General features: G+C 42.5%; 1 protein-coding gene across 1 annotated transcript in view; it reads right to left on the bottom strand.

The window, feature by feature from the left end:
* The window catches only part of PLA2R1 (phospholipase A2 receptor 1), a 34,931-nt gene extending 26,388 nt beyond the window's left edge, over positions 1-8,543 (bottom strand). The window contains exons 1-5 of the mRNA XM_054277774.1: positions 8,423-8,543; positions 5,038-5,421; positions 2,653-2,820; positions 1,385-1,558; positions 130-243 (exon numbers count right to left, since the gene is read on the bottom strand). Coding sequence (XP_054133749.1) covers positions 130-243; positions 1,385-1,558; positions 2,653-2,820; positions 5,038-5,421; positions 8,423-8,543 — 961 coding nt within the window. The remainder of the gene's footprint in view (positions 1-129; positions 244-1,384; positions 1,559-2,652; positions 2,821-5,037; positions 5,422-8,422) is intronic.
* Between the last annotated feature and the right edge of the window lie 3,474 nt (positions 8,544-12,017).

The raw sequence follows: 12,017 nt of genomic DNA, 5'->3' as shown, positions 1-12,017 counted from the left end.
AAACCTCCACTCATTCACTTAATTCAACTTTCAAACATAGCTGTGGGAACAGCAGTGCTGCACCAAGCTGCAGTTACAGAGAGCATATAATTATGCTGCTATAACACATGCAAGAGGAACATCAAGTACTTGCTCTCCAGTTGACAAACATTAGTGGTGCTCCATCTGACCACTGCCAGCCAGCGTCTTCATCCAGGCGGTTCAGGCCCATCCACAGCATCACGTCTGTGGAATTTAACTGCCCTGAAACAGAAAAAATAAACAAAGTAATACTGCATGCTTTCCCCAAGCTTTAAAATATCTACAGGCATAGACCTGCTGTCCTGACTTGTTCAATTGGAATAAAACAAAACTTCAAAGCACTCTCCAGAAAGTTCAGGCTGGTTAGGCTTTTTTTTCCTGTCCTTAGAAAAAGTAACTTACTTTGTTAATCAACACAGAGATGAAAAGGAATAAAATCAGAAACCTGAAATCCTTCAAAAGCCACTCATTCTGCAAACCCTTCCTGCATGAGTTGTTGCTGGCCTTAGAAGTTAAATCTAGAACAAGCAGCTACATAAATGCTAGCCTGTTTACATAAACACTAGCCTGTTTCAGCTTTTCATAAACCAAACAACTTTCAGAAACCTTTACAGCCTTGCAGGCATATCAAAAAGCCAATGAAATATTTTTGAAACTTCCTGTTAGCTTATATCCTTCAATTGAAAACCAGCAATAGTGGGAAGCAATGAAAATCTGAGGCAACCTTTGCATCAGAGCTCCACCACCCATTCCTCCACTTGCTTTTCTCCACTCACACTAAAACACCCATGAAATCCTTCCTTTCAGAAGGCTCTGCACAATTTGTTTGAGACATTTGCTCCAAGGGGAAAAGCAAATTGCTTATCAGAGAAGGAGTAACATGTATTTATACAGCTGGCATTCATTCCATCCAGGACATTTACTTTAAGCCTGTAGAAATGTTCCTATCATTCCCATTTACTGAAGTCCAGCTTACAGGGACAATTTAGCAGGAGAAAGGGACACCAAGGTAGACACCAAGGCAGAGAAGGTAACCATGTATTATTCTCCAAAGTAAACAAACACAGTCCCTAACCACAGCTGCAGGATGAATGGGAATCTCTGTGGGGAGGGAGAATTGAGAACATGGCACCCTCAAGTAACACCACCACTTCTGCACCTCAGTTTATTAAGGTGGGGATTTACCTTCATCCTTGCTCTTTCAAACAGCTCTGCTGAGGTGTGTTACATGACACAGTCCCACAAGCAGCAATGGGAGAGACATCACACAGGGCATTAGGCTCCAAAGCTACCCCTCTGCACAGGTAAGGAGGAAATCTAACTACAGGTTTCCTACAAGATCCCCAGAGCAATGTCTACTCACTAGTTAAGTTACTTATGTAGTCCTGCTCCTCGGGGTTGGTGACACTGAGCAGGTCCCCTCCTTGCAGTTGACAGGCAGCCCGAGCCTCAGGCCAGCTCAGCACGGACGCCAGGTTGAACTGGTAGCAGATGTGTGTCTTGGGGTTCTTCTTCCAAAACATGTCACAGCCACTCTCTATTCAGAAACAGATTTGTCACCAGCTGCCCATACACCAAACCAATCAGAAACACAACACCTTGAACAATTTAATTAATTAATGACAGCAGCATCCCAAAGGAAGCACAATTGTGATCACCTTTTCTGTTACTTAGTTAACACAAATCGGGAAATAGGGCACTAATGAAATAAAATGCTGCTCCAAATTTCAAATTGTTGATAAAACACTCAGGAGCTGATCTGCAGCTGGTGGTGATTTCCACAACTCTCTTGAACCCAACACAGCTACATTTTAATTTATTCTGGCTAATCATTTGTTTCTAAAGCTGAACGTTGAAATATTCAAACGGTGAACACCTCACCCAACTTGTGGCAACACTCCCCAGATCTCCTTGGTCGTTGTACTCAAGAGAATGAACTTTAATTAAAAAGGATAAGCAAGGACACAAATACTATCTATTTAAACGGCTTCCCAGAAGTACTCACTGCAAAGACACATATACAGCTGTTTTTAAGATGCTTTGGAACAGAGATCTGAAATGTAGCTTGAGTAGGAAAGGCTTTTCCAAACCACTTCTACTGATAGAAGACACTTTTTTGCTTACTTATGCAATAAGCTCAAATGTTCACAAAGATTATACATCCAAAATCCTTTCAACAGCAAGCAGTTTTAAAGCTATTGCTTTCTAGTATTTTAGCCCAAGACAAATCCAAGCAGTGCACAGAAGAAAAGGAACGTGCCAGATGCAGGGCAGTCCAAGCAGAAGGTAACTTTGCAGAAGCAGCCCTTGGGTAATGAGTTCCACATAAGCTGCCTGGGTATCACTAGGACAGAGGGCTTTGGGTGCAGGGTAAGGTCAGTGGGCTGCACAGAATAAGGTCCTTCTGCTGCCCCCTGAAGTTCTGCTGTTGTGATGAAGACTTTGAGTCTCAAAGGTCAAACAATAAACTATAACAGATTTGCTAAAGATATTCCTTTGTGCTTTTTAAAAAGACATTCCCTTCTAACAGAAGGGAAGTAATCCAAATCCAAATACTAGGACTGTGTCCTAGTATTACTAATAAAGAACAAACTCATGGAGGGGGGAGAGAGAAGACAAGCAACATCTTACCAGCATTTGGGCAAAACCCCCATTTTTCATCTTGTTCATAGTGAGTTGTTGTGGCACACCACTCAGATTCCTTTCCATCTCTGGTACACTCATAATACCACTTATTGTTATATTTAAATGGAAAAACGCATGGGAGACCAAAAGAATTTCCAAGCAAGGTGTATGTTTCTGGAAAAGAAAGTAGAGATTAAAAGAATGCAGACCACAACAATTTTTTTTGCCCCCATATGTCATTATTCCTGTATTTAGCAGCAGTGATAAAAATAAAATGTCTAAAATGACTTTTAAATTTTAATTTATAATTGGTAACAGCATTACAAGTGTGAGCACCATAATTTCAGAAAATAAAATGTAGAAATAATAATTTATGAAATTTGTCACCATGAGACGCATTCCTGTAACTTACTCCATTAACAAAAAAAATCCCAAACAAAACCACAACCCCCAAAATCTGATCAATTAACACAAAGCCTGTATCTATATTTCAGAACAACCACATAAAACAACAATTAGTTAAATCAGTACACACTCAGAGACAAATTCTACTTATTTATTAGTCTATGACATACAAGTAATTTAACATTATTCCCCTGCTTCTCCTACTCTTTATAAAGTGGATTTCTAATGTGTGTTCCACTTTCTTTGTCATTCTTTGGGCAAGGAAACGTACAAGACAAAGGAATATTAAATAGAATTTTAAAAATAAGTTTTTATCCTGTGGAGAATAATAACACAGTTAAAGAACTGAAGCTCCATACATTGGTTTCCACAATCAATGCCTTACAAAATATTTAAATATTTTCCTATTGTTTGTTCCTACTTTGAGGACCAAAATATTGAGAGAATCCAGTGCAACTGAAAGCTGTAAAAGCTCTACCTCAGTGAGTGTCTCCTAAATCTCAGAGCTTCTAAAAAAGGTCAAAGAACCACAACCACTCTTTGAATGAAATTGTTTATCAAATATTCCACACTGATAGCTTTAAGACCAAAGTCCTTCAACTACAGAATCAATACATACTGCCAAGTTCCTAGAGGTTTCTAGAGTTAATGGCTGGCTGTGCACATATAAAAGAGCAGTTTACACATCGCAAATCTCATTCTGATGTGAATGAACAGAAAATACAAGGAACAGGTCAAAAAATAAATCAGGATTGCTTTTCTGTCTGCCTGCTACCATGCTTCCAGCTACAGAGGGATTATCTCAGTCCTGGCAAGAAACCAAATTCAATTGCTACAGACCTCTTACTACAGTTACAAATATTTTAATTTTTTTTTTTTTATTTTGAAGGTAGCTATCCCTCACACCCTTTGCTTGGTGGACTAACAGGCTGGCTTGCCTTTGCATGTGCATGAGTTGTGGTAGAAGGTAGAAAACAGAACCTGAAAGAGTTTTTTAGCAACACAATTCAATATTTTGGTCCTAAAACTAGGCTAGAAATACCTGCCTAATGCTGATCCTCTCCTCACCTCTCTGACATGTTGCAATAAAAGAGCTTAACCAGGTCTACTTCCATCTCACTGTGTGTACATGGTAAATGTCTATGACTTTTCATGGATTTATATATTTTTCTGTCTGGTCTTAAGTATGAATTCCATTAGGCTTTAAAAAAGAGGTTGGGCACTGTAGTACTTTCCCAGTTATTACAGGTCTCAAAGAAGGAGTTTGGTGAGAGCAGAGGCTGAGTTACATCTACAGGGGAAACCACTAAGACCAGATCTGGAACCCAAACACCCAGTTCAAGTGGGGAAAATCAACAACTTCAGTCTGAGACAGTGTGCAAACATCAGGCCTCTCCCTCTTACAGAAATGCTGAGGAAGGGGTCAAGGTACAGGCTGTCTGTTGCTGTTTGAAGTCAGTGGGTTTATCTTAGTCCTTAAACCTAGAAAACTGTTCAGGTCTGCAGACCTGGATCTTGATGTACATTCTTACACCTTAGCTGAACAGCTACACACTAGCTGAACAGCAGGATTTATCAAACTTCTGATCTCTGTTTCAAAGTTTGGCACGTTTAGAGTCCAGGTGCAGAACATGGCAGACACTGGTCCATGCACACTGCAAAGACAGACTGATTTTCAGTGACAGGAACTCCAAATCCTTTCTTATCTCTCTTTGGGTTTATCTGATAATGGAAACTGCAGCACAGGCAACAGCAGATCCTTAGTAACCCTTCTAATTTTACAGATGGTTTGAAATGAGCATTTCCTGATTTGGAAGGATACTGGTGGGTGTGGGGGTCAATTTAACAAAAGAACATCAATTGTGTGGTATGCTCACCTCAACCACTGCACATAAAAAAACCCACAAACTTTGAGGCCCAAACCGCAACCCAGAACTTCTAAAACTTTTCCCATCTAACCTTTCTACAACAAAGTTTTATTCTTACCTTGGAATGGATGTTCACAAAGATCTTCATCATAGGACATATACTGTTTCCATTGACAAGTAGACTTTTTTTTGGCCACAATATATTTACTGTTTTCAACTGCTAATTTGAACTCTGACACACCAACTAACTCTTTTCCATCACAGTTCCACCACAAGGAGTATTGAGTTGAATCACATTCAAGCATAGCTAGCGACTTCTCTGGTTTGCTGATGTTCAGCCCCAGACAGGTGCTGCTGCCGATGTTGAAAAGACGACGGTTGGACACCCATTTCCATAACATCTTTTCTGAGAGCTGACTGCAGTCCTCCAGAACAAGGCCAGCTCTGTCCACTTTAATGCACAAGCTGGAATTTTCACTCTGGATAATAAATATCCCTTTATCTGCAAGGGGAAGAAAACACAACAAACTTTCAGTCTGTAGAATTCTGCAATTGATTAAATATTATTAAAAGACAAATGTTTTAATTGCAGCCACTTAGGAAGAAAACTGAAAATATCCATCAGAATAACTGACACTCCAAAAAACTAAGGAGTACTGATCTAATTTTACTGCCAGATGATTTTTCAAAACATGTGGGCTACTTACAAGCTCATAAAACTAAAACCAGATAATACTTCTCAAGCTGGATAGCCAAAAATAATCTCAAACAAAAACAAGAGGTGCCCAAAAACATCAGTCATGTTTAAAGAAAAAAGCCACTGCTCACCAAGACAGAGTAAAGGACACAACAATAGAGAAAAAGTTTAAGTAATACAGCAAGTCATGCTGTATACTGCAAAATAATTCCCAATGTAGATGGGAGAATGCAATTAAAGTAAAAGCTAAATATTTTAAGAGTGACATTGCCATATTCATTCTTTACTCTGCAACTACAGAGAAAGAAAGAAAATGAGTTGCATTGTCAACAGGACACAGGAATAGCAGGATTTCTCTATGCCATTAGAACTGGTGGCCAAGGGTTAAAGTATGTCTTTCCTATTTGATACATATTGTTCAGCCATCTGTGACTAACTTCCACAAGAGCAGATGTTGTGGGGCTAGCCTGACATCCCAGATTTTTTGGAATCACATAGAAATTCACTGAAATATGTGACATCATGTTGTAAGTATGTGAAAAAAGTCAGCTGTTTAATGTCTTGGGAGCAAAAGTTTAACTGATCATATAGACTGAAAAGAAGAGGGCAGCTGAGGAACTGGAAATCAGCAAAATATAAGTCTGTAACAGCTCAGCAACTTGATTCACTCAGAAATCCAAGGGTAAATAACCCAGGAAGTTCTGTTCACATTATATGTGAGATATTTTATGCCTCAGGAGATTATGTGTTGAGAACCTGAGCAGCACCTCCATTTTGCCTTCAAATTTTACAGTAATAATTTCTGCCATGCATACTTGCATCTTTCTGTACTTCACTACACCTAGCATACTGAAGCACTAAATATGACAATAAAAAAATCCCTTCAAATTGACAGAGCCCACAAATGAAATATGAGATGCAGATGACCACTCAGATGCTATGTCTGAGTTTAGAGCATAGAGCTTAGGTGTGGCCCTAAAAAAGGAAGAAGTTTCAAGCAGCACAGTGACAGTGCTGTCTAACAAGCACACAGGAGATCAGCTCAACAATATAATGTGCATACAACAAGCAGAACAGAGAGGATATGGATTATGGAGAGGTTTTTGGTCACAGATTCTGCATAGAACACATTATGACTTACAGAGAGGTGGCAGTGCAGATTGTGGCACTGCTAACAGTGGCTGTTTCCCCCATGGCTATAGAAACTGGCAGTCTGATGGAGCAGGAGCAAGCCCTTCTGACTGGCAGCAGGTGAAAACCAGTGAAGTTTTGCAGTTTGTACTGGTTTCACCCTTCTTATCCAATCCACTCCTCCATGGGCAACACAGGTGTCTCTATTTACATGGCCAGAAAGAGTTTCAGCCTCTCACACTATGAGTACGTCTTTTTCACAGCAGTCTTATCTTTGCTGACCAGAAAATACACTGTCAATTTGCCAGGTAACTAAAAACTGGGATGTTAGCACTAGTAAACTCTGATAAATGAGATTAATTCACCAGGATACTGGGATCCACATGTATATTGTGAGTTTGAGGAAGTTTATCTATATCCACAGCATGCAGCATCTCCCAAACAGCACCTTCCTGGGGTGAGGGGAGCAAGACCACAACCCTGAGGTGAAGGATTCTCAACCTTTGAAAGCCTTTATCTGTAAGGCCCTTAAGAGTTGCAGTAACTGCTGAGAAAAGATAAAGTTCTTTCCCAGTGTACACAAATAACCCATCTGGATGATTTCTGAGAATAACGTCCCTTTTTCATTCTGGGGCAACTTGTGCCAAAACAGCCAGACCATAATTCTTGAGCCCCCTTCCAAATGTGGTTTCCATTCCCCACACACAAAATGCAATTGGCAAGAGAGCTGAGCTTGCTCGCCTGAAGACTGCCAGGAAACAGCCAGCTCACCGCAGAAGTAAGACATGAGAGATGGCAGGCTCAGTGACAGCTCCACGAGCTCCAGCTCAGCTCTACGTGGGGCAATGAGACAACTGGAGCAACATCAAACCTGGGAATGCCTCCAGGCTCACCTCTTCTGAGCTTGCAAGGCTACACTATTCATTTCACAGCTGCTCACACAGATGGGTTCTGTTACAAAGCTCCTGGTGTCAGGGAGAGGTCTGTGCCCAAAGTCCTGCAGCTGAAGAGCTGCAACGGAGCGCAGCGGCCCCACAGGACTCCAAGAGGAAAGGAGATAATCTATGCTTTAGAAACTGAATGGGTGAAGAGAAGTCTTTAGAACAGATCCACTTCTCTACATCCACGCCCCTCCACACAAGGACAAGGGGACAAGAAACGTATTCCCAGAGAGAAGCCTGGAGCTGATGTTCAGCCCCAGATGAAGAGGTAATTGCTGACCAGCACCTCTAAGTTCCTGTTTACTCGGGCTCAACACAGCTAATCGGGAATAAACGGCTGTAACAAAACTAGGCGAACAAGATAGCTTCATTTCCTTCCTCCTTACCTCCCATTTCCTTCCCTCCAAAAAAAGCAGAGAGAATTGCTTATGTGATAATAAAGGAAGTGACAGGGATTTATTGGAAATGAGGATAAAGCTATCGCTATTCTCTCCGGGCGCATGGAGGACCGCAATGGGCAGCGGAATAAGGAGCAGTGAGGGCGCGAAGCAGAGCCAGCAGGGCAGCCCCCGGCCCTTCGTCCCGGAGCGCTCGGAGCCGCCGGGGCTCGGCGGAGCCCGGCGGTCCCGCACGGCGGCAGGCTCGGAACGCCCGGGACTCGGGGCTGTGCCCGGGGCCCCCGCCCGCCGCGCCGCTCCGCTCCCCACCCCCGGGCCACCCGAGGCGTCACTCACTCCGCAGGGAAGGCACCGCGTCCCGGCCGAGGGCGGCGGCGCCGCGGCCGCCCAGCAGCAGCAGCAGCAGCGGGAGGAGGAGGAGGCAGCCGGCCAGGAGCCGCAGCCGCGCCGCCGGCATCGCCCCGGCGCTGCGCCCGCCCGCCCGCGGCTGCCCCGCTCCGCGCCGCTCGGCCCCGGGAGCGGAGCGGGCGGCCCGGCCCCGGGGAGGGCAGAGCGGCGATCCCACCCCGGCGGCGAAGGAGGGGCGGCCCCGGGGGGCGGCCCGCGGGCTCCCCCCGAGCGGCTCCGGGAGGCCTGCGGGGAAGGTCATTCCGGGAAATGCTGCTCGTGGAGCTCGGGCCGGCTGCCTACTGCCATGTGAATCCAAAACTGTGGATTCACATGGGCAAAATACTCTGTAATGACATTATTTTCCATCTGAAAACACCTACTTTCTTTTGCCTGTACCCCAAGTACTTTTATCTTAAAAAGAACTAGAAAACACATAGAGACATTGGCGGTGGCAGGCCACCGTCAGCAGACTCCGTGCTCCCAGGTTCGCTGTTTTGTACCTGAGCTGTCCCGGACCCCACTTGGAGACTTGTGTTTTTTGCTAGGTCAGCTTTGACCTCGAAGTCATTTTATGTTTGGGCTTGGAGAAAAAGAATTGCCGTCTTCCATTTTGTTCATCTCTATAGTCAGAATATTTGCAAGAATTGCCCCCCTTGAGCTGAGTTTCAGTCTTGCAGAGTCAAAAGCAGAACCTCTTGGATAAAAATAGAGTAACTTTAGGGGAATCCACAGGACTGTTTGTTTTTAATCTGCAAAAAGCATGTTTCTGGCATCTTCTTTATGCATAGCAGACAAGTACGTATATAAACATGTACATAAGTGTAAAAAAAATAGATGCAGTGCTGGAATTGAGACTGCTCCCCCGTGTCTAATTCAATCATAATAGAAGGATGGAAAAGAGAAGCCTCTGGGCTTGGGGAACCTTTTTTCTGTTGGTTGGTAGAAGAAGCACTTGAGAAGCAAGAGAAAATAAACACAGAAATAAGTAGATAAGTGGAGGAGTTTCTCCCCATTTAACAAATGATAAAAGTGTCTGACAGAGCAAACAGCAGGAAATACTGCTGCAGAAGCTGGTTTCGAGTGATCTGACTTTGCAGGGCAGAAGGGCTGTAACTCTCAGGGGCCTGTGGTGTCCCTCTTCTCAGGAAAGCTGTAGCCTTCTGAAATTTTCAGATTCTGGGAGAGAAGCTTAGTAATGAGCCCTTTATGAAAATCTGGCCAGTCACACATGTCTAGATCTCTTCAGAACTGTTAGTCCGCTGCTTTGAGTGCTGAGCTCCAGAAAAGGGCTCTCTTGCTGGGTCACACCGAGAAATTCAGCTCTGTTCATGATAGAACAGTTAAAAATAATAGTGCCACAGAGCAAAAATGAGGCTGCTGCAGGAAGGAGCACAACTGGATTTTTCTGCTGATTTCAGCAAGATCAAAGTAATCACATTCTAATTATGCATAATTATCTTTTCAAAGTATTTTTGTAAATATTTTGCTAAATGCAAATTAGCAACTTAATTAATTCTAACTGGTTTTCCTTGCTATTTTTACTTGCTATTGACTTCTTTCTCTTTGACTAAACAGTTTTTTACTGTCCTCAATCAATTTTGTTCTCACCAAACTGATAAATCCTTTCTAGTGCATACTGACCTGGCTATTTATAGCTAAGATATATTTATTAATTTAAAATAATAAGAATTCTTGGCTGGAATAATGGCTTGTAGAACCAACATGACTGGCAACATTTTCTGAAGTAAACTCCATGGCAGTTAATAATACCTTGCTCATTAAATGATATAATTTTCCAATTTTTGGGGATGGGGGGTTCAGGTTTGAAGCTTTGTCTGTCTTCTTTAAGGCATTTGCTGTATTGATTTGGCTTCTTTATTTTATTTCCTGTCGGGAACCCACTTTCTGTAAATATTTTTTCTTCATTTCTTTGTTAACGGCCTGTTATCTTTCTTATTATGCATACATATATATATTTATATTTATATTTATTTATATATTTATTTTTTATTTATTTTTATTTATGTATATATACACATGTACACTTTTTTGAGCTGATCTGCCTTTGCTATTTAGGTACTCTCCACAAATATTAATTCCTTCCCCTATCTTTTCTTGGACCTCACCTTCTGTGTGAGATCTATACAAAGTTATGAATCCAGTGCGTGTTCGTGACCTGCATCCACAAATAAAGGGCATCATTAAATTCACACTAATTCAACTTCCTTACAAACCCATTGCTTTTGCATGGCACACACACAGATCCAGTGTGTCATGGGTTCAGCACCTCCTTACAGGGTAATTTCTGCTCATAATCTGGAGTCTGAAGACAGGTCTCATTTTTTCCCCTATCAGCCAGAGTGGGAATACCAAACCAGAGAACACCTAGGAAGAAAAAGGAGGCCCAAAATTCCTTGCATTAGCAGTGCCCAGTGAGCCGTAATTCCATCTTTTTTGGAGGCACTGTCCAACATCCTGTTTGGATCTGAAAAGTTACAGTTCCTAGGCATCCTGAATCCACTCCCCAGCAGCCTTGGGCTGAGGCTGGTGCTAGGCAGAGAGCTGTGGAATGAGCCATGTTCTGGCAGTTCTGTGTTCCCCTTGGCATGCTTTTTGTAGCTGCAGTGTGCTTGGAGCTCCGGCCTTTGTGGCTTTCTGAACCCTAACCCTAGGTATAACTCTAACCCTAGGCTGAGCAGCACATTCACCTTCCCTTTCCCTTATAAGTTTTATTTCTTACTCCAGAGACAAAACTACTCTCATTTATCAGCTCTTCCAGTCATGTTTCATCTGGATATAGTCACTACAGGCTCTGCTCCCACCTGCCCTACCTCCTGTGACACATCCCAACCATGAGCAGTGACACCCTTTTTCCTTTCTGCAGCACCACCTCTGTGTTTCTGTCACACCACTCCAGTCTCTCATGCTCCCAGGTAATTGCTGCAGCCACCAGGCTCTGCAGTTTCTGTCCCTGTCAGCTCACCTTGGTTAACACAACCTTACAGAACAGCCTGTACTGGCCAGTTTCAGGTTAAGTCAAATCCCCAGCTGTAAATTGCCAGTTTTATGTTCATTAGTCAGAATGTGGGTTTTTTTCCCTAAATGTGACTTTTTAGTTTTATTTGTTAGCCAGTTAGCTTTAGACTAGAAACTTATTTTTTAAAGTGAAAAACTCCTTTAAAGGATGACAAGAGCATTACTATGAGTTTTTGCTTCTAAATTCTGCTAAATAGCAGCAGCTCTTTCTCAGGCATGAAATGGAGAGAGTTACTGCCTATGTGAACTTACTGTGCCACAAGAGCCATCCCCAGGTGAACTCTTACCTCTCCAAGCTCTCCATCCCTCTTCCCCCAGTAAATGCTCACTTGGCACAAGTCTGGAATAGTTTGTTATAGTATATGATTTAGTAATAGATAGAAATTTTACTTTTACTATAAATCTAGCATGTCAGACTGGCTGTTGACTGGCAATTATATCAAATTCAATAGCAGGCAGATATTCGTGTAGTTCATTTGATATGTCATGAAGGGAAAAAATCCAT

This window comes from Melozone crissalis, unplaced genomic scaffold (genome assembly GCF_028551555.1).
Source record: "Melozone crissalis strain CALT ecotype California unplaced genomic scaffold, PUWL_Pcris_2 ptg000023l_1, whole genome shotgun sequence".
Classification (NCBI taxonomy): Eukaryota; Metazoa; Chordata; class Aves; order Passeriformes; family Passerellidae; genus Melozone; species Melozone crissalis.
Note: the sequence above shows the minus strand (reverse complement) of the source record. Positions and strands in the feature narration are given on the sequence as shown.